Source organism: Sabethes cyaneus, chromosome 2 (assembly GCF_943734655.1).
Source record: "Sabethes cyaneus chromosome 2, idSabCyanKW18_F2, whole genome shotgun sequence".
NCBI lineage: Eukaryota > Metazoa > Arthropoda > Insecta > Diptera > Culicidae > Sabethes > Sabethes cyaneus.
This window is the reverse complement of record NC_071354.1, coordinates 160,488,769-160,510,223: the sequence shown is the minus strand read 5'-3', so window position 1 is coordinate 160,510,223 and position 21,455 is coordinate 160,488,769. Positions and strand designations below refer to the sequence as shown.

The 21,455-nt window shown below is 41.2% G+C and overlaps 2 protein-coding genes across 2 annotated transcripts; one reads left to right on the top strand and one right to left on the bottom strand.

The window, feature by feature from the left end:
* Positions 1–3,417: 3,417 nt before the first annotated feature.
* LOC128736251 (origin recognition complex subunit 4) lies at positions 3,418–4,952 on the top strand. Its single transcript, XM_053830731.1, has 4 exons — positions 3,418–3,606; positions 3,665–4,010; positions 4,068–4,219; positions 4,275–4,952. The coding sequence occupies exons 1-4, from the start codon at positions 3,418–3,420 to the stop codon at positions 4,950–4,952; spliced, it is 1,365 nt and encodes a 454-aa protein (XP_053686706.1).
* A 6,878-nt stretch (positions 4,953–11,830) lies between these two features.
* LOC128737685 (uncharacterized) lies at positions 11,831–12,505 on the bottom strand. The gene is given in 1 exon segment (XM_053832380.1): positions 11,831–12,505. A coding segment is annotated over 1 exon segment (675 nt).
* Between the last annotated feature and the right edge of the window lie 8,950 nt (positions 12,506–21,455).

Below are 21,455 nucleotides of genomic sequence, written 5' to 3'. Positions count from 1 at the left end.
TTCAACCATTTTCAAGAATCCGGCCTTTTTAGGTATAGAACGTTTGTTTAATTGAAATCTAAATGAAAGTAATGTTGGGAATTTAAGACTCAGTTTTCCAGAATAGCAATTGTATGCAGCATGTTACCTAGATACGTTGTTTCCGGTAAATTACAGAGATAATCCAAAAATTTCGGCAAATTTACAGAGCTAACTTGGTCTTTCGAATCCAACAAGTTAAATTCATTCACAACACGTAGGCAGTAAAATAAAAGTTGTAAAGCTTATGACTGTGTGCGTGTCAGTTGTGTCATTACAAATTATTTACTACCAATGAGTAAAAAGAAAGTGAAACAGTAAATTGTATATTTTGGATATTTTGAATCCGTTTGACTAAAACAAATCGCGCCTTAATACTCGTTTAAAAATGTAATCTAATGAAAGAATTTTCAAAACTTAAAAGGGCTTCAATTTATTACAAACATATAAACATTTTTTCCGAATTTAGTTAAGTGGAGAGCAGTACCTTATTTTTACTCATTGAAATATTTTGACAGCGTCAGTTGGCACCGCTAGCACCATTCGACAACACGTTAAATGAAAAGGTTATTTTTGGGTGAGAAATCCCAGAGCGAAACCGTCTTCTGGAAAGTTCAACCTAGAGAAAGAACTACGAGTACTATATTGCGCTCTTCACACTCAATTGGACTGCACAGTTATTAAGTGCAACCTTCAAAACTGTGATGAAAAGTGTGCTACTGATAATATCGCTAGTAATCTTATATCGATAATACCATCAAACTTTATCGTCATGGAAGAATATCGAAAATTGGAGGGTTTAAAGTGAAATCTTCTTCTTGATTTGTTATTATTTTAACATTTTTGTTCTATTTCTTACGTATTTTTGCTTATATTGCCATATTATCGTTATTAATTATTAACGAAAACAAAACTTCATCAATAATCGTTATAGATTTTGACCGACATTTCCCATCATTACAACTCTCCCATCTGAGCTGACATTTGATTTAGCAGTGGCGCCAGTACCAGTTGTAGGGAAAGCAAATAGTATTTAATTTTTCATTTATTTCATATATGCTGCATATTTATTCAAGTTATGAATTATGCGTGGAATTATGTATTTAGAAACTATTTTTATATTATTCTTTGCGTCGATAACAACTCTACGTAAGCATTTAGAATTTAAATAGAAATCAACCAAGATTCATGGTTTTTTCCCACGAAATTTTGGCAACTTTTCTCACCTACAAAATGTGTGACTGGACAAGTGTGTTCAAAATCCAACTTTCAATGCAAAGAGCAATATTACTATGAGAATTTACAAATATGTCCGCAATAGCGTTGGGAAATTCACTGGGCGCTCGGTAAATTGAATATTTTTCACCGAAACAGCCGTAAAAAATACCGAGTCTGTCGATACTTTTTACCGAGAAAGTCGGTGCATTTTGACAGATTCAGAGTTTTGTTGAGTTTTCGGTAATCTTGAGTCAATTACGAAACAGTCAGCTGTTTCAAAACTCCGTAAAATGTTACCGACATCAGTTGTTTAAACTAATAGCGTTTTTATGTTTTAACCTGGATAACTTCCAACTCGACCAATGAATAAACAAATATTTTAGGGAGAATAAACAAACGTTTTCAGGTTGTCAGTGTATTGCTTATGGCGGGGTTGAAACTGTAAAAGTACCCAGAGCGAACCAGTCGTTTAAACAGTACAAGCCAGAGCGAAACTAAGTTTAACCTGAGTGAAAAAACAAACGTTTTGACAGTCGTTCGATTGGAACTAGAGCCACAGAGAACAGACATTTATGCTCATATAAAATATCATGCAAATGGTGTGTAAACTTTTTAATAAGACACTAGCGACATCTCACATCAGGTGCACCAGTTGTCCAATATCCTCGTTGCCAAATTTAATATATAGTCTTGTTATATTCTGCATATTCGATATATTGGCTACTCTGATATAAGTTACTGTAGCAACGGATGTAACTTTGTTTATGTTATTTATTGAATCTGGCTGAAAATCGAACATAGAAACCAAAAGGCATCTCAAGATTTTATTTTATTTGATAATTACCGGAAATAGGTGTCGTGTTTAGAGTTTTTCAATAATTGAACGCACCATTCGTACCGCCTGATACCATTGCGGCGGCACCTGCAGCAGCCTTCTCAACTTTGATCACATTCCAGAAAACCTTACCGCTATGAAGACTTTCATATAGACGAACGGGTGCGGGAAGCCGCACAGAATCACTTTGAACCAAAATGCAAAAATGTTGGTTTATTTACGCAAAGATAGTTTCACGGATGAGTTAAAAAGGAATAACTCAAGCACTGCTATTTTTGATAAATGTTGTTTACTTTTATTTTTGGTTGGATAAATTGCAACAACACACTAGTTGCTGTAGCGACGCCTTGGTGAAAACATGAATACTTTGATATGCATTAACAGACATTAAAAATCAAAATCAATCCTCTTAGTGATGGGAGCGCCACGTAGCGCGAGCATTACCACTTACTTTCAAAATGGCTGCTGAGGTTTTACACACGTTGCGAGATTAAGATGAATGTCTGTTCTCTGTGCTAGAGCGAACTGAAGTTGGACCTAAGCAAAACAAGAACGCTCTAAGTGTGCAGACGTGTTCGTAATATTTGAACGGTATTTTTGACATATCAGTAGTACATCGTATGTTTTCTTTCCGCAAGTTCCTGTAGTTTTACCGTGAACGTGCGGAAACAAGACGTGCGATGTATTAGTGAAATGTCAAAGTGCCGTTCAAATACTACAAACACGTCCGCCATTATAAGGTTTTGCACGGGCGAGCATAACCTCACTTCTTTGACGTCCATCAGTGGTTTGTTTGCATGGACTTAGAACATGGGTTAATATGTTGAAACTGAATATTGCTTAAAGGTCTTAACGGCGGTCAGAAAAGCACAAAAACTGCCATTCCGAGTAGTTTGGACGGCGCCATTGCTGGATAATACGCTTTTAAAACATTTAACTCCAATTTATGCATATCGCGTTCGTCTAACAAATAGTAAACAAACCAAGAGTGGATGTCAAATGGGTGAATTGCGTTCATTCCGGTTCATTCGTGACGTCACCTTGCAAAACCTTATGGCTCGTAAAAAGCTGGATTCAGCTAGGGATTCAGTGAACGTGCAGAGCAGAACAAAAAAAGCTGGTTTGAGTGAAAATTACATATATTTTGGCTTATTGATTTGTGTGTAGCTAGTTCTATTGATACAAAAATAACTGGCAGCCGCAGTTGTAAACCCGCGCAAAATTCATGACACCAAAACAAAAATCAAATTTGTTCAGAACTTTGTATATTGCAATCTAGACATGCGAGAAATGCACGTAAATGCTTATACGTTATCGATTTGAAAAAATAGTTTATCAGTGCTAAAATGCCGGTATTGGAAGACGACACGGCTAAAACGCGAAAGTTTTTAAAAAGACGCCTTCAAACAGATGCCGCCTTTAGAGGATATGAGAAAGAAGTGCAGCACATCCGCGATCTACTCTATCGAACGGCCGAAAATGGTGAATCAAACAGTGCTCTCTTATTAGGCCCCAGAGGATGCGGCAAAACTACGGTAACCAGTAATAATTACATATTTCAATAAATTACTTAAATTCTATATCATACTGCAGCTTGTTACTTCCGTTCTGATAGATTTACAAAAAGAGAAAAGTTTTTGCAGCAATACGTTGATTGTTTACTTGAATGGATTCTTGCACACGGACGATCGGTTGGCCCTGAAATCGGCAACATCACAAATGAACTTGGAGAATGTTGTTGATGGCAAGGTTTTTGGATCATTTGCTGAGAACCTGGCATTCTTGCTAGGCTGCCTCAAAGCGGGTGATAAGAAAAACTCGAAAAGTGTAATATTTATTCTGGAAGAATTCGATTTATTTTGTTCACATCACAACCAAACATTGTTGTATAATTTATTTGATGTTGCACAATCGGCTCAAGCTCCAATTTGTGTACTAGGTATTGAGGGCAAGACAACAATGTGTACAATTCGACCTAATAATGTTCATATTACAGGAATAACCGCGCGATTGGATGTTATAGAGCTCCTGGAAAAGCGTGTGAAATCCAGATTTTCTCACCGTCAAATCTTTTTACTTCCGATGGAGGATAACTTTGCAGGACGAGTTCAGCTGTTTGGAACACTTTTGAAGCTACCAACTGAAAAGGTATAACGTTGGAATTGTATTTATATGCTTACTGACAATGTAAACGGTCTTTTAGGAAATGAAAGAATACAATACGGCTACAAAGCTAAAAAGTCAGCAAAATCACGAGATTCCTCTACTGCGCAACGTCTTCGATCCTAATGATTTTAGTTTTTCTTCCAAATGGGTGTCCAAATGGAACAAACATTTAGATGCACTAGTTTCAACGCCAAGTGTGGTATCCATATTGCAAAATATGTATGAGTATGAAGTTCTTGAAGGTCCTTTTAAGAGCTTTCTTTTTGAATTGGTCTCCGAATTGAGCGAATCTAGTCCGCTGATAACAGTCGAACAGATTCAGATGTTGTACCAGCAGTGTAACAATGATGATAAGGTAGTGTTGCTGTGTGGTTTATCCGTATTGGAAATCTGTCTCCTGATCGCAATGAAACATCATTCGGAAATATACGATCGTGATCCGTTTAATTTTGAGATGGTTTTAACTCGGTACAATAAATTTGCTAATTCTAGTTCCACCATGCAAGGCATTGAACGAAATGTCATACTGAAAGCTTTTGAGCATGTAAAAAATTTAGAATTGATTGCACCGATTAGTAGTGCCGCTTCAAAGGTGCAAAAAGAATATCAGCTCCATCACTTACTGCTTACATACGGACAAATAAATCAAGCGATCCAGAGATCGCAGAACTTGCCGACTGAGATTAGCCAGTGGGCCCAACGCTTGATGGTTTAGTTATACCGTTGAGTTTTTTGTTGTTTTACGCTAGCATTGTCCAACAGTATTATTCGTGAAAAAATAAAACTGTTAAAATATATATCATTTCTTACTTTATTGTTAATGCAGTCCGTATGGTTATCCTAGTTTTAATTCAGTAGTCGCCTCAACATCACGCGGTCTTCAACTTGTGCCGGGTCTGCTTCAAAGATGTCGGTCTCTTTCGGAATCCTTGCTGAATACTGTGTACGCTAATTCATCATTCATCTCGCAATGCGGGCAGCCCATTGCAGACTGCATGTGCATGCAGACTGCATGTGTATGCAGACTGCATGTGCATGCAGACTGTGTAGTGTTCGGTGCGCTTTACAACATTCACGTCTTCATACACAGGGTACAACGCTTGGTTCATGCGCTTGCGCCACATTTTATCATCCAGTTTAGCGCCAAGATTTAATACGCTCGTTAGGAAAGCTTCAATTGAGTAATTCGACTAGCTGCTGTATAAATCCTTTTAAGCTACAGTCATTCTCATTCTATATTCGTTTGACTTCTTTCAAAACGAGTGATTTTGCTTATCTGATTTTCCAGGCGGAATTGGAAATCCTATCCACATTCGTTCCAAAAACCGATCCATTGGAATACAGAATAAGGTTGACTAACTTTATCCCTACTCTTACGTTAGCAGTAACCAGAATACGCTCAGTTTTAGTGAAGAATGGGTAACAGGGTGCTGTACGATCCTTTCATCGTGGTGCTACAGGAGATTTGTTGCACTTACAAAGGCAAGAAGGTGTGGAAGAATATTAGTGGTAAGGCACAATTTTACCAGAGCGATAGAGTCTCTAACAAATCGGAAACGGGCTTTGTAGTGTTTGCCAGAATTCAGGATCGTGTGATGAATTGAAGATGATTAACGAGAGTAGCAACAGACTTATGTTCTGTTGAGAAGAATTGGGATATCTATTCTGGAGGGCTTTTGACGCGTAAAAATGGCCGGCTTAACTGCTGCATCTGCCGCAGTATAATGCTGTGAACTATGTGAAGCATCAATAGCCAAAAGGACGAGGGGACTAATTGGAGCTCACGCCACAATGGACCCTACTGATTCTGCAGAAATACTGGGAATACAACGTATCTGCACATTGATATGTGATATGTATGCCTAGATGTATAGACCGGCGATCGAGCCCCATAGCTTGCACACCGACACGAATTATAACAACCAGCAGTGCAATAACTATGCAGAAGCGCTTTCTTTCCTCGAAAAGGTATACAAAAAGCTACCTGAAGATTACCTGACCAATGAATTGAAATAAATCGACCATATTCTCATCGATTGCTCGTTTTACTCGAACATCACCAATGTACGCTCCCTGCGGAGTGCGGATATCGATTCGTATTATTGCAACGTCAGTGCCCAAAAGCGTGCCCGTACGGGTAACATTGACAAACGCTAGCATTGACGGTTAACATTGACCGAAGCTTCCGCGACAGCGAAAGTTTTACCTTTCGGTGCGGTTTTTGTAAAGTTTATTTCTCAGACCGTTTCAGGGGCAAGCGCAAACGTTTGCACATGGAACATAACAAACATTGTACGTCGAACGTGCCAACTGAAACTCTCATAGAACTTAAGTTCCGCTCTACTCTCTGTTTTTTTTTCTCAGCAGCTGTTCTAGTACTTCTTACTACGAACAATTAAAAGCTGTTATAAATACATGCGGCAACGCCACGAGCAAGGGGAGATTCAGGTTGAAAATGCAGAAAGTTTATCCCCCGGTGGGGGAGAGATAAGTGTTACAATGTAGAAAGGGAGTTGTTCGTTCGTTCGGTTTACAGACAGTAAGTTTAGAGAGAATTCCGGGTCAATAAAGTTTAAGCTACATACCAGTAAAATTGTAAGTTTAGAGAGAATTCCGGGTCAATAAAGGTTAAGCTACATTATTACCTAGTACCTACCAGTACAAGTGTGCTGAAAACTATCGACGGTACATATATATTGTGAGTTTCATTGAAAGTTATCCACCGCGCTGCTCAAAAATAAAATGCTCTTTTATGGCTGCTGGGTCAATTTTGATATTATTGGAAGAAATTACACAGAAATCATAAAGTTTTAGTTATTTTTGGCCACCCAGTTTTGTGAACAACATGTTCGTTTACAAGATTTTGGCAGCAGTTCTAGCGCGGTATTTGCTTCAAGCGCGGTGTTTCCTTTAGACTGCGTTTAACTTTGGGCAAAGCTCCCAATAGTTCGCGACAAAGCCACCCTCATCGGTTAACGTTTGGCAATTAGATATCCTGCGAATTGCCGGGAACTACTTACGTCTACTGGAAGAAGTTCTTCCTTCCTCTGTGGAGCTAGGTCTTCGACCCTGGAAGACGGATGGAGCACGATACGCGCAGTCGTTAATGAGGCTGCTATCGCGGTGCTAGGTGAAGAAGTCTCGAGTGCACGAAATTACTGGTTTGACGGGGAATGTCGACAAGCGATGAAGAGGGAAAAAAGCGCGTGGAAAAATTATCTACGCATTGCCAAGAAGGAGATTTTGCGAATGTATCGACAAGCACGAATAAGTTGAACACGATCCAGAGGAGAAAAATGCTTCAGAAGGATGGCAGAGGGCAGATCGTGTAAAGCTGGAAAAACTATTCCGGGCTTAGGAGATGCGTAAATTCTATGAGAAGGTATGAGGAGGAAAACCTGCTCATAGAAGAGCGCGAGATGGTCGACAGGTGGAAGTGGTTCCTTGATGGACATCCCAATAGCGATATAACAGAAGGAGACGGAATGGAAATTAACCTATGAGTGCTTTCAAACGATAACTGCAAGTTGGTTCTTGATTTCGAAGATATCCGGCGAGAGATTGGCCAGCTGAAGAATAACAGAGCCACCGGAATGGACCGACTACCGGAAGAACTCACTAAAACTGCAAAAAACCAATAGAAACGGCATTTCACTGGAAAACTTCATGGATTTAAGAGAAGGAGCAACTACCGCAGTAATGGATGAAAGGTATGGTTTGTTTCATCTATGAAAAAGGCGATTGGTTCGATTGCTGCAATTATCGCGGCATTCACTGATCAACGCTGCCTACAAGTTGTAACAACTCCCAAGTGAGTTGCTACCCCGACAAACTTCAGCAGTACGAGACCTGGACTTCATCGCAAGGTCGGCGTGCTACTGGCCAACTTCTTTGTTTAAATGTTCTTTATTGTAACGTGTAGTGTGTTGATGGGGGGTTCACGAGACTTCACTACCCAACAAACATTTTTGTTGAATAACAGCTTGTCAAACGCTTGTTACTCAGTAATTAGCTGTACAATGGTTGAACAAGCTACTATTCAAAAAAATTGTTTGTTGGGTACTCTCTGTTCCTTCTGCGTGTTGACATTGGCGGCTGAGTATGACCGGCGAACGCTCGCTGATCTCCGGTGTCCTCCCTGCCGACTGGCAAAATACGGATGGCGAATGAATGACCTGGAAAGGCGTTCCAGATGGGTCCTTTCAGGGGCTTCCTTCGTTGTCGAAAATTGGTTGGCGACGGGCGATACCGACTTTTGCTAGATCGCGAAGGGGGTCCTCCTTTACGGTTAGGGCCGCTGCCCGCGGGTGGCGTCCTCTTTTGCGCTTATGATCGCGGACGATCAGAGGACCAATCGCTGGTCTTTTACGGGTTAGGCGTAGACAACCGTCAAGTTGCCTATGCCGAAACGAGTGCAGGGTGTCTTTGGTTGGTCGCAAGCTTCCGGAACGCGATCGCCGATCACTAAACCAAACGGTATTCAACAGGCAGGGCTGTCCTCAGCCAAACAAAATTCGAAAATGTTCAGCTAAAAAAGCAAAATAGGTGCACTGAGTGCAGGACACCCCTGTCAACAGGTATACAAAAAGGTCCTGAATACTCGGGATTGGAATTTTCAAGCGCTCCGAATTTGGCACTTTGGCACAATTAAAAATACTTTTTAAAATTTTATACTTCCACTGCACTCGTTCGCCTGATTCGAAAATGTGCCGTTGGCACATTCTTGAGAACGGTCCAAATGTGTTTGTCAATTGATTTGGCGGTTTGTCGACCGCATTGTGTTTTGTGCTGTTACCCACTTACCCATCGGTGCTGTGGCGTATGTGTTTTAGTGAAATATGTTTGTGTTTAGTATTAGATTCAAAAAGGTGGGCATTTATTTAAACATTTATAACCATAATCATACTGTAACGATCGGTTACAAAGTTGCTCTGGCATTTGTTACGTCGTCTATCTTCAATAATCGCCGATCGGAGCCGGATCTGATTAGAAATTTCGCTTCGATCAGAATACAACGTATGGTATCATACACGTCGATCAATACTTTTCTGATTAGGACGAGGTCGAAAACCAAATATATGGTAGGAAACGGCTTCAGAGAAAACATCGATCATCTCCCATATACTGTAACTATTAATGGTGATAAACTGGAGGTGGTTGATCATTTATTTGGGATTACTGGTCACCGCCAGACGCATTTAGACGGTGATGAAATCGAGGTGGTAGAAGAGTTCGTGTATCTGGGCTCACTGGTTACCGCAGACAACGACACCAGCAGAGATATACAAAGACGCATTATGGCAGGAAATCGTTCCTACTTTAGACTCCGTAGGACGCTGCGATCGAACAAAATTCGCCACCGCACGAAGTTAACAATCTACAAGACGCTGATTAGACCGGTAGTCCTTTACGGCCATGAGACATGGACTATGCTCGTGGAGGACCAACGCGCCCTTGTGTTTTCGAACGGAAGGTGTTGCGCACCATCTACGGCGGAGTGCAGATGGAAGACGGAACGTGGAGGAGGCGAATGAACCATGAATTGCATCAGCTGCTTAGGGAACCACCCATCGCTGCCACCGCAAAAATCGGTCGCCTGCGATGGGCTGGGCATGTCGTGAGGATGTCGGACGACTGCCCGGTTAAAAAAGTTCTCAATAACGATCCGACTGGAACGAGACGGCGGGGCGCGCAGCGAGCAAGATGGATCGATCAAGTGGAAGGCGACCTGCGGACCCTACGTAGACTACGTGGCTGGCGAATTGCGGCCATAGACCGAGTAGAATGGAGACGACTTCTTCGTACAGCAGAGGAAACCACGGCCTGGAGCTGATTATGTAAGTAAGTACTGGTCACCGCCGACAATAATAGAGGACTCAACAACAAGGAGGTTCAACGGCGCATTCAGGCTGGAAGTCGAGTCTATTTTTACCTACGCAAGACGCTTCATTCAAGAAGCATACGCTGCCGCACAAAGCTGACGATGCACAAAACGCTAATCAGACCGGTGCATATGTGCACTTGTGATATTTGAACGAAAGGTGTTGATGACCATTTCTGGTGGAGTGCAAACGGCAAGCGGAGAGTGGCACAGGCGTATGAATCACGAGCTGCAGGCACTTGGAGAGATTTCCATCATACATCTGGCGAAACTTGGGAGACTACAGTGGGCCAGCCACGTCGCAAGAATGCGCAGTGTAATCTGTTCTATTCCCTGTACCTATTCTCACAATCACCTCACCTAAAATTTTAGGATGAGAGTACAATTTGCGATTCTGAGAGTCACCTCCACTGACGTTGTTACCCCGTTTACCCTTAATTGTTGACAGCGATAAACTAAATCGTAGGAGAGCAGGGTTAGTGCACTCAGTTATGCATTATCGACTTTACTGCCTCATAGAACAAAATCTGTCAGTGTGCTGGCGGAAAGTGCACTGTGAACCATTCTCTTCAGCAACCGCGCTGGAAACAGATAATTATGACAATTAGGCCGATTGCCCTTTTTGTAGATGCGACAAACCATTGCTACGGTAGTGTTTTTTCCAAATCCTGGAAATTATCCATTAAAATGTCTTTACTAGTAGTTCGTAGGTCCGCCGGAAAGGTTCAGTTCATTCCGGTGGCTGTATTATTAGTTTTCTGCAATTCGATTTCTCGACGGAGTTCCTCGAGATTGGGAGCCGAGGCGTTATTTGTGGACACTCCCATGCCTCCTTCCAATAAATCCCCATTGACGTGCTTATCGAAAAATTGCTTCCATCAGTCGACCATCTCATGCTAGTTTGTCAGGTTTCCCCTCTCGAACCCTACTTAAGGACTATGATTTGGTTTGCCTATAGAGTATGTGTCATTATAGTCCGGAAAAAGTTGTTTCAACTCTTCACGATCTCTGTTCCCCTTCGGAGGCTGCTTAGTCTTCAGGATCGTGTGTAACTTTTTCCGTGCTTGTCGTTATTTGGCCATATTCGCTCTCATGCCAATCCTTAGGCGATTTGGAAAAAAAAATTGGAAGAAACTTTAAACTCGTTCCCTTTTGTGTGTGTGTTTTGTTATTCAATTAATATTTCCTAAATTTTACATAATTGGTCCGTTGCGGGTATTCTGATTATTGACTCAATTAAAAAATTGTAAAGCATTTATAGTGTACAAGGCGTTGGAGTTTTTATTGGAAGGCATTAAAAGTTTCGAAAGCGCTAAACCCAACGAATCACGAGGTATCCAATATGGTTTCACAGGCAGCTTGGCATGATTCATTCTTTGACAAAAGAAAATATTGTGAAGGGCTCTAAACATTTTTAGAAGTTATCAGCTATATTTGTTACTTCGTCTTATTTTTTGGTTTTTAAAAGTGCTTTTCGTTACATACAATTCATTTTAATGTTAATCTTCCAATGTATAGTAACTTTATGTATTACAAATATTTAGTAACAAACATTATTTAAAGGGCCAAACTTTTAAATAGATATAAATAGGAACGTTAAACCCGTGTGTTTATAGATTCTTAAATCACATAGTAGGTAAATATGAATTTATAATTAACTTAAACTGCTCGTTAAAGATTTCAAATCGTGTCATTTGCTGGTATATAGTTTTTCACTGTTGGTACTCTACATTTTCTTTGCCAAGCTGGACGTTTCTTTCATCTCCATCGGTACGATAAATGTACGCCTTGTTGGAGCGAGAATCACCTGGACTACTTTCGAGCGGAACATACTGAACGAGTTCGTTCTTGTCGGTGGACAACATTTGTTTCAACTGGTGAACTTCCTTATCACGTGCCAAGGCACTTAGTTTACCCAGCAGATCCGCATCTTCCTCGAGTGCCTTGTCCAGCACATCCCATGAAATGAACTTTAGATCAGAACCGAAGAACAGATCGTCCGAGAGTATGTCTATAATGTGATGTAGATCTAGAGGACGTACTTTGTTGTAAGTTCGGCTGTTCTCCGCCGATTCACTGTTATCGGTAAGTGGACGTTTAGAAGGCCGTACCAGTCGATCAAACCAATTGCTGGAGGCATCTTGTGACGGGGCCTGTGTTTCAAGGAAAGGTTTTAAATTAGTTTAATTTTATTTTCAGATAATACTTTCCATAAATCCACTGCGCCTGCCAATGCGAGGAACACTTTTAGACTGCTTTAGGAAGAAATTTTCAAAATCACCGCGACGTCCGATACGAGGTACACTTTTTGACAATTTTATAAAGAATCCAGGGGTTTCGGCTGCCGATGTAACATAGACAATGATTAGCAACAGAAACAACTTCATACTATTTATTTTGCCGGCAACTGTCGACTGGAACGGTAACTTATTTCGTTGGACACTGGCTTAAAATATAAAGAATATCACCAGTATTTATACCAAACAGTTTTAAATATATGCAACGGCACCCGCATAAGGGTGCTTTCATTTGAATAATTACGTTATTGATTTTTACTGAAACGAAGCTACAAACTAACTTCCCTAGGCATTGAACTTTTCTCTGCATGATACAATCTAGGAAAGATACTTCTACGCCTTTGTTGTTTCAACTTGATTTACGGTGAAGAGTTGCGTGGACGAAAATGGTTGGACAAATGGCTCTAATCGAAAATTATGGAGTCAGTATGCTATACCATATATTTGCATTTTAGTGAATATTCCACTTTCTAATTTTTCTTATTATATTGAATATGGTAGATAAGCTTACTTACACTTTTGAGCGTCCGGTGGCATGATAATACAGTTTTGAAAATAAAAAAGTAAACAGAACATAAAACTTTCATAAAATTCTCACGAGTTTATATGCTAGTTTATTTTTAGTGTAAACTTTGCAATGTGAAAAATTAATAAAAGTCTCGTTTCACAGCCATTGCTTGTTTATTTCGTACTAATCATTTTTGTGTGAGCCAACAAAGATTTACTTAGGAAATAAAAAAGTAAATAGTATTAGAAATGAACTATTGCAAGCGTACCAGTGCTCGTGGATAATGTATTCCAGGATTTCGTATGCCCTCCATGGTTCTCCATAACTGCCATGAGCTGTTTAGGTATACTTTCGACAGATATTTGCAGCATTTGTTGATGATTCGCATCCCGTGCTGCTTGGAAACCATGCTAGAAATCGTTTAGAGTTCTCCGCGACTCCACAGGAATCTTGTTATCCAGTATTGTCCTCAGATGATCAATGGAGTTGAGATCTGGTGGCTGAGGAGGCCAATCGAGCATTTTCTTATATTTCGATATAAGCTGCTGTAGTTTGGAGCCCTTACACTGGAATTTGGTCTTCCAGACTAGAGGCAGCTCAAAGGAAACTTTTACGATACGCATTGAGACACCTTCCCTGGGAAAACCCTTAAGTGCTCCCGCCGTATCAAGACCGTTGTAAATTACTCGATATGGAAACTCTCTCCAAAAGGAAAAATATTGATAGGATACTCTTCATCAGGAAAGTTTTGCTGCGCGAATTGGACTCTCCAAATATCCTCGCTCAAATTAACATAAACGCTGCTCCACGTGCCCTTCGCAGCTCAGAATTTCTTCGGCCGGATTTTAGAAGAATTGATTACGGACAAAATGAGCCAATCAGAGCTATATGTTTAATCGTGTATATAGTCACTTTGATTTTAACCCTCTAACGGGCAACATCGTAAAAACGATGCGATCGAGCAAATAATTACTTTATCATGAAAGTATACTCAAAAGATGCTCGAGTGTTGATTTTCATGGGAAAATTTTTATCTGGAGGACCGCTAGGTATGAAATAGTCCAATTACTCTTTTTAGTTTTTCATGCCTAAACCTCTGCCCAAATATTTTTTCAGTTCAAATATATCACAAAATTGAAAAAAAACCTTGTAAATTACTCATAGGATAAATTTGAGATCGAACATTTTGTTTTAGATGTCCGTTTTCTTCAAACGTAAAAAAGGGAATATTCGCACCATAATTTTTTTCGGAATTCTTGTTTATGAAAGATGATAACTTTTGAACGCATAGATGATAACTTTTGAACGGTCAGAATGTTATGATATTAATATTAGCATGTCAGGAATTCTGTTTTGAACATATTTCTCATATTGTCAATTCAAGACAAATTTCGTGTGTGGCTCTGGAGCTCCAAAAGCGAAAGCCGTCTACAGACGATCTTACCCGTTAATTAACCCGGGTTAATTGTTCTGCCAACTGTTTTCGAAATCGCTTGCAAATTTTGAATGTAATCTAGTTGGTATTACTTATGTGTCCATGTCCGCCGGTTCGGCAGAGCAAAGGGATGAAATCAGAGATCTCCGCTGCTGACGGTTACCCGCCATGGCTTTTACCTGTCGCCAGGACAGGTTCTCGTCTACAGCCCGGATGTCGTTGGCTAAGCTTCGTCGCCATGAGCCTCTGGGTCTGCCTCTTCTACGCTGTCCTTGTGGATTCCAGTCGAGTGCTGCTCTGCAAACCTCGTTCGCTCCCTTCCTCAAGGTGTGTCCGATCCACTTCCACCTACGCTCACGAATTTCTGTGGCTATCGGCCGTTGATGACACCGACGATGGAGTTCCTCATTGGATATCCAATTATCAGGCCACCAGGCACGAATAATGTATCGCAGGCACCGGTTAATGAATACCTGCAGTTTTTGCGTTGTCTCCGCTGAGACGCACCACGTTTCGCAGGCATACAGCAGTACGGATTTAACGTTTGAATTAAAGATTCGGGTTTTCGTACGTAGAGTGATCTGGTTTGAGCGCCAAATGTTTCGCAGACCTGCAAAGGCACCCCTGGCCTTCCTGATCCGTGTGGCTATATCAGTCCAGTGAATCGGGCGTTGTTTGGCTACCAAGATACTGAAAGACGTCTACCTGCTCAACTTGTTGTCCCGCTACTGTGAAGTTGGTGGAATTGTCAGTGTTCACTACCATAGAATTAGTTTTCGCTACATTGACTGTGAGACCTGCTGCCTGGGAGTTCTCGGAGAGGTCGTCTAACTTGCTCTGCATATCGTTTCGGCGTTGTGCGAGCAAGACAATGTCGTCGGCTAGGTCGAGGTCATTTAGCTGCTCCATCGTTAGAGGATTCCAAGGCAATCCTCGATTTGGTTTACTGTCAATTGCTCCAACTAATATCTCATCCATAACGATGAGAAACAGAAGAGCAGAAGAGAGTTCTGGAATTCGTTGATCTGCTCCAATATAATGCGGAGCGTTGTGATATGGTCTACACATGATCGGCCAGCACGGAATCCAGCTTGCTGCCGCCGGAGAGTAGCGTCGATCTTCTCCTGGATCCGGTTGAGAATTACCTTACAGAGTACTTTGAGAGTAATACAGAGCAACGTGATGCCACGCCAGTTACCGCATTCCGTTGGGTCTCCTTTCTTAGGGACTTTGACCAATATGCCCTGCATCCAGTCCACCGGAAAAGTTGCGGTTTCCCAAATATTGCTGAAAAGCTGATGCATCATCTGGGCTGACAAAGATGGGTCAGCTTTGAGCATTTCGGCTGAAATACGATCTATCCCTGGCGCTCTATTGGATTTCATACTCTTGATGGCTGCTACAATTTCATCCAGCGATGGCGCCTCCGAGTTCACGCGATTTATTCGACGAACTGTAGGCGTCGTACGCTGCTGGTTTTGTTGGTCTCTGACATTTGAAACTCGGAAGAGTTGTTCAAAATGTTCAGTCCATCACTTAAGCTGTTCTGTACGGTCAGTCAATAGCTCACCAGCTCTGTCCTTTAGCGGCATCTTTGTATTCATCCTGGCACCACTAAGGCGGCGAGAAATATCGTACAACAAACGGATATCACCATTGACGGCGGCGGTTTCTCCTTGTTCGGCTAGGGAGTTAGTCCAGGCTCTCTTGTCCCGCCTACAAGCACGTTTAACAGCCCTCTCCAGTTCGGCGTATCGTTGACGGGCAGCTGTCTTAGTCGATCTGGTCCGCGCTCGCTCAATGCCGGCTTTCGCCTCTCTCCGCTCGTCGATCTTCCTCCTAGTTTCATCCGAAATCCACTCCCTCCGCCCACTGCGCGCTTTGCCGAGGGTTTCATCACTGGTCGTGATGAAGGCGTTCTTGATGCCGGTCCATTGCTCTTCGACGGTTCCACCAGGTGGCAACTCCGAGGCTCGAGATTCAAGTTGTTCAACAAAGGCCCTTTTCACCTCAGGATTCTCCAATCAGCGGACGTCGTAGCGGCACCCAACTTTCTCCTCCCGTCGTTGGACACGTGCGACGCGCTGACGTATCTCAGCGATAACAAGATGATGGTCGGATGCAATGTCAGCGCTGCGTTTGTTGCGTACATCAAGAAGGCTCCTTCTCCATTTCCGGCTGATGCAGATGTGGTCGATTTGGTTTTCTGTTCGGCCGTCGCGGCAAACCCACGTGACTTTATGTACTGGTCTATGGGGGAAGAGCGATCCACCAATGACCATGTCGTTATTACCACAGAATTCTGTAAACAGCTCCCCGTTTTCGCTCATCTCTCCTAGGCCATGGCGTCCCATGACGCGTTCAAGGTCCGCGTTGTTTGAGCCAATCTTCGCGTTGAAGTCGCCCATGTGAATTTGGATGTCCCCCTTCGGGATTTTCTCAACCACGCTGTTCAGCTGGCTGTAAAAGCTCTCTTTCTCCTGCAGGTCGGCAGCATCTGTTGGCGCATAGCACTGGATTGCCGTAAGGTTCCTAACCCGTGTTCTAAATCTGGCAACGATTATTCGCTCATTTATTGGTTCCCACTTCATCAGGGCCGCATGTGCCCCTGGGCTCAGTAGGAATCCAACTCCTCTTTCTCGAGTAGCATTTTCACCTCGTATGCCAGAGTAGAGCAAGACTTGCCCGGATGATGTCCTGTGTTCGCCAGTACCCGGCCAGCGGACCTCGCTCAGCCCCAGGATTTCAAGCTTCAGGCGGCTAGCTTCCCTTGCAAGTTGAGCCAGCTTGCCCTGCTGGGCAAGGGTCAGTATATTCCATGTTCCGATTCGTGTCCGTGTTTTCATGCTAAAGGTCGTTGCCAATAATCCGTAGAGATTTCTTCTTTCATTTTCGGTAACTTTTTGTGTGTTCTGGTACAGTAGGCTGTTAACCTAAGGTCCTTATCCCGCTGATGGGGCTACCATCTTAATGTGGGCGGGAGCCACTGTGCCCCTTTCCTGTTAGCATACGACAACCGAAGTTACGTACCCCAGCCGGGGTATCGAACTTCGGTTGTCGTAGTCCAAACGATTGTCCAGGGGCGGACTGGGAGCCAAAGGGCCCACCGGGCCTTTGAGATTAGGGGCCCCAGTTTGCAATATTCTCATGATAGTAAATTAACACAAAAAACGACATCTACTCAAAAGCCATCAGCGTTACAAGGACAGTAAATTGAATGAATATGGGCTCTATTTTGTAAATCATGTCGTGCAACTCGACTCGACGCAGGCACTGTCGAGTGACGAGTATCGGGAGAACGTGCAGCATAGCGCACTATGGTCGAAAAAGCCAAAATTCCAGACAAAAATCAATATCTCGAAAACCATTGGTTCTACATATTTCATGTATTCAGAAGATTTTGTTTAGAAAAAAAGACCTATCTTTTGGTATAATTAGTCATTAGGGTGGTCCACTTTTACTCGTTATAAAAATTTTAACTTTTTTGTCTTGCGATATAGAGCAATGCTTTCTACAACAAAGTTGTAAATAATTTATTTTGCAGAAACTTTGCTGAAGAAACCAAATTTGTATCTCATCTGTGTATCACTATACAACGAATTTTATAGATTAAGTCAGGGTAGATCTTGAAAAAGCAGTTTTTCTGCTCTAACTTTTTTATTTGAAAACCAATTTGAAAACTTTGTTCGGATGACTTTTAGAACATAAAATGATGCATTTTTTAAAACTTCTAGATAGTTGCTATCTATTGCCTGAAGGAAGATATAGAAGTTTTCGATACAAAATATTATAGTTTTCCACGGCGTCTCACACTTCCGTTGGCACATATTTTCGAAAACGGAATGAATGGTCTAAAAGTACGTATCTGGATCTACAAAATCCATGTAATGGCATTTTTCCAGACTTCTCCTATTCTGAGAAAAACGCATTTGAAAAGTAAGTATTTTTCCTTATTCAGCCCGCTGTGGTCCAAAGGTTCACCAATATCTACGATCCGCAGGGCCTGGGGAAAAGTTGGGTTCGAATTCTGTTATAATTGACTCCCATTATAGCTTGTTTTGTTCCATGGACCCGTAAACGTTGCTTCAAGGGTCATCCATTACCTGTTTTTTCGCTCTGCAGATACTATAAGCACGTTTGTTTCATTACTTTCTTCTACCGTCCCCTCCATCTATTGTAAAAAAAACTACCGTTATAAATATCGCAGGTAAGTTAGAAAACGACGCTTTAAAACCTTTTTATTAAAAAGTAATATTGGGGGTACTTTTAAAGAAATGGACAAACGCGAATTGTTTTCTTTGTGAAAAAATACGCAAGGAAACTCCGTCGAAAAAATCCGAAAAGTATGTGATGAAGTTTTCAAAGCATACACAGTGTCGTAAAGAAGGACATGCCGGTGGAATCGAAAAAAAAATTGTTCAATTATAAGGGATACATGCATTTTTCTTCAAGAAGAATTATTTGAAGTATTAACAAAGCTCAACATAAGTTTTTAAGTACAATGAGGAATATTTCAACGCACCATTACTAATTCCTGGATAAAGTTTTGAAAATATTGCAATAATATCGAATGATTATGATGTCCCGACTACTTCATCGATTGATACCGCATTCTCATTAAACAAGTCTCATCGAGATACAAAAATTAATTTTATTTTATGCTGTGGACAAAATGCAGCCCGATTTTTTTGTATTGATAGGTCATCCTAAAAACATTTGGCCGACTTGAGTGCTGAGAGAATGCGTAAAATCTCTCGTTATCATGCCGTAGAAGTAAGCAACTGTGAGCTTATTCTGCTAGAATCAGTCTGCAAGGCGGCAAGCAAAATGGAAATACTTGTCTATACAAAATATTAAAAAAAATATAGCAAATTCCAAAAACCTTGAAAACATTTTAGAATACCTCGAATTTATGTTAGTTTTCTTTCTAAAAATATCAGAAGGTTTTTAAATAAGAAAACATATGCGATAGATCTACACGCTTAACGGGAAACTAGCAGTCATTAACTTTTCGTCGGAAAGCCCAATTCCAGAAGCAGTTTTTGGGCCCAAAAGCGGGACTCTGTTTACAAAAATGTAAATCCTGCGTTCTTTTTGCCAATCTGCACACCGAATATATTGAACAGAACAGAACAAAACACATGAACAGATTTTTTGTTTCAAACAAAAATACTGCTTTTGAAATTGGCAGAATCGATGACGACTAATTCCGCCTTAAACAAAACTACGCAAGCGCAACACTTCAGTCCAGAGATGTAGAAATACTCTTTTTTTATAACTACTGTTTTTCATAACGATAGTTTTTTTTACGATAGATGGAGGGAACGGTAGAAGAAAGTAATGAAACAAACGTGTTTATAGTGTCTCCAGAACGAAAAAACAGGTAAGGGATGGCCCTTGAAGCAACGTTTACGGGTCCATGGAACAAAACAAGCTATAATGGGAGTCAATTATAACAGAATTCGAACCCAACTTTTCCCCCAGGTCCTGCGGATCGTAGATATTGGTGAACCTTTGGACCACAGCGGGCTGAATAAGGAAAAATACTTACTTTTCAAATGCGTTTTTCTCAGAATAGGAGAAGTCTGGAAAAATGCCATTACATGGATTTTGTAGATCCAGATACGTACTTTTAGACCATTCATTCCGTTTTCGAAAATATGTGCCAACGGAAGTGTGAGACGCCGTGGAAAACTATAATATTTTGAATCGAAAACTTCTATATCTTCCTTCAGGCAATAGATAGCAACTATCTAGAAGTTTTAAAAAATGCATCATTTTATGTTCTAAAAGTCATCCGAACAAAGTTTTCAAATTGGTTTTCAAATAAAAAAGTTAGAGCAGAAAAACTGCTTTTTCAAGATCTACCCTGACTTAATCTATAAAATTCGTTGTATAGTGATACACAGATGAGATACAAATTTGGTTTCTTCAGCAAAGTTTCTGCAAAATAAATTATTTACAACTTTGTAGTAGAAAGTATTGCTCTATATCGCAAGACAAAAAAGTTAAAATTTTTATAACGAGTAAAAGTGGACCACCCTAATGACTAATTATACCAAAAGATAGGTCTTTTTTTCTAAACAAAATCTTCTGAATACATGAAATATGTAGAGCCAATGGTTTTCGAGATATTGATTTTTGTCTGGAATTTTGGCTTTTTCGACCATAGTGTAGCGGCTCGATGCTCGAAACAAAACAAACTCAGTCGTTATTAGGACCGAGTTACTAGCTTTTAGCGTGTGCGTCATATTAGCGGTTCACGGTACTTTAGTTTGGATGCATTTTTCTTCAACCCAATCTTCGCTACTTTGAGTTTTAGTTTGTTCAGTCACTACCACAGATGCTGTTCTATCGACAATATCCATTTCCTTGGGAAAGCAGGCGAACTAACTAGATTTGCTGAAGATTGTGCCTGTGTGTTGCTCCTTTCATAACATCCTGTTACGGCATGTTGAACAGCCCACATGAGGAACCATCACGTTGATAAAATCCCCTGCGATGTTAGAATGGCCATGATTTTACGGTTGATGGTATCATACGCAACTTTGAAATCTATGAAATAATTGTGCATTGAATTCTGTATTCATGGGCTTTTTGCAGGATCGGCCGCAGCGTGAATATTTGATTTGATTTGCGTGATAAATGATAGGATGTCAACAGTTCAATATATATGAGTAGCTTACTGCGTCTACACGCCAGAACAGAACAGTTCATAGTGCAGGCGATTCCCGTGCCGAGTTATAGCTATCCCTGGGATTCAACTCTTGGATTCTCCTATAAGAATCTTGCTTCTTAAGCAAGGTATTCTGCGCGAATCCTCTGCAGAATTTCTTCACACGATTCCATTGTGACGAAGAGAAGAGAAGAAGAAGAGAGCCCGAGACTCTGCTCGAATCTTTTTGGTTCGTCCTGGTAGAGCTGCGGAAAAAGAAACCACCGTCTAAAAACGCCAGTACGATGAGCACGTGCTCGCCAGTCCAGAGGAGAGGTTCGCCAGCAACGACACACGGAGTTTCTACAAAACGGTCAGGTGCAAGAATTTTGCCATGCCTGTGATGTGCAATGACAGTGCTGGCAACCGACTGACTGACTGA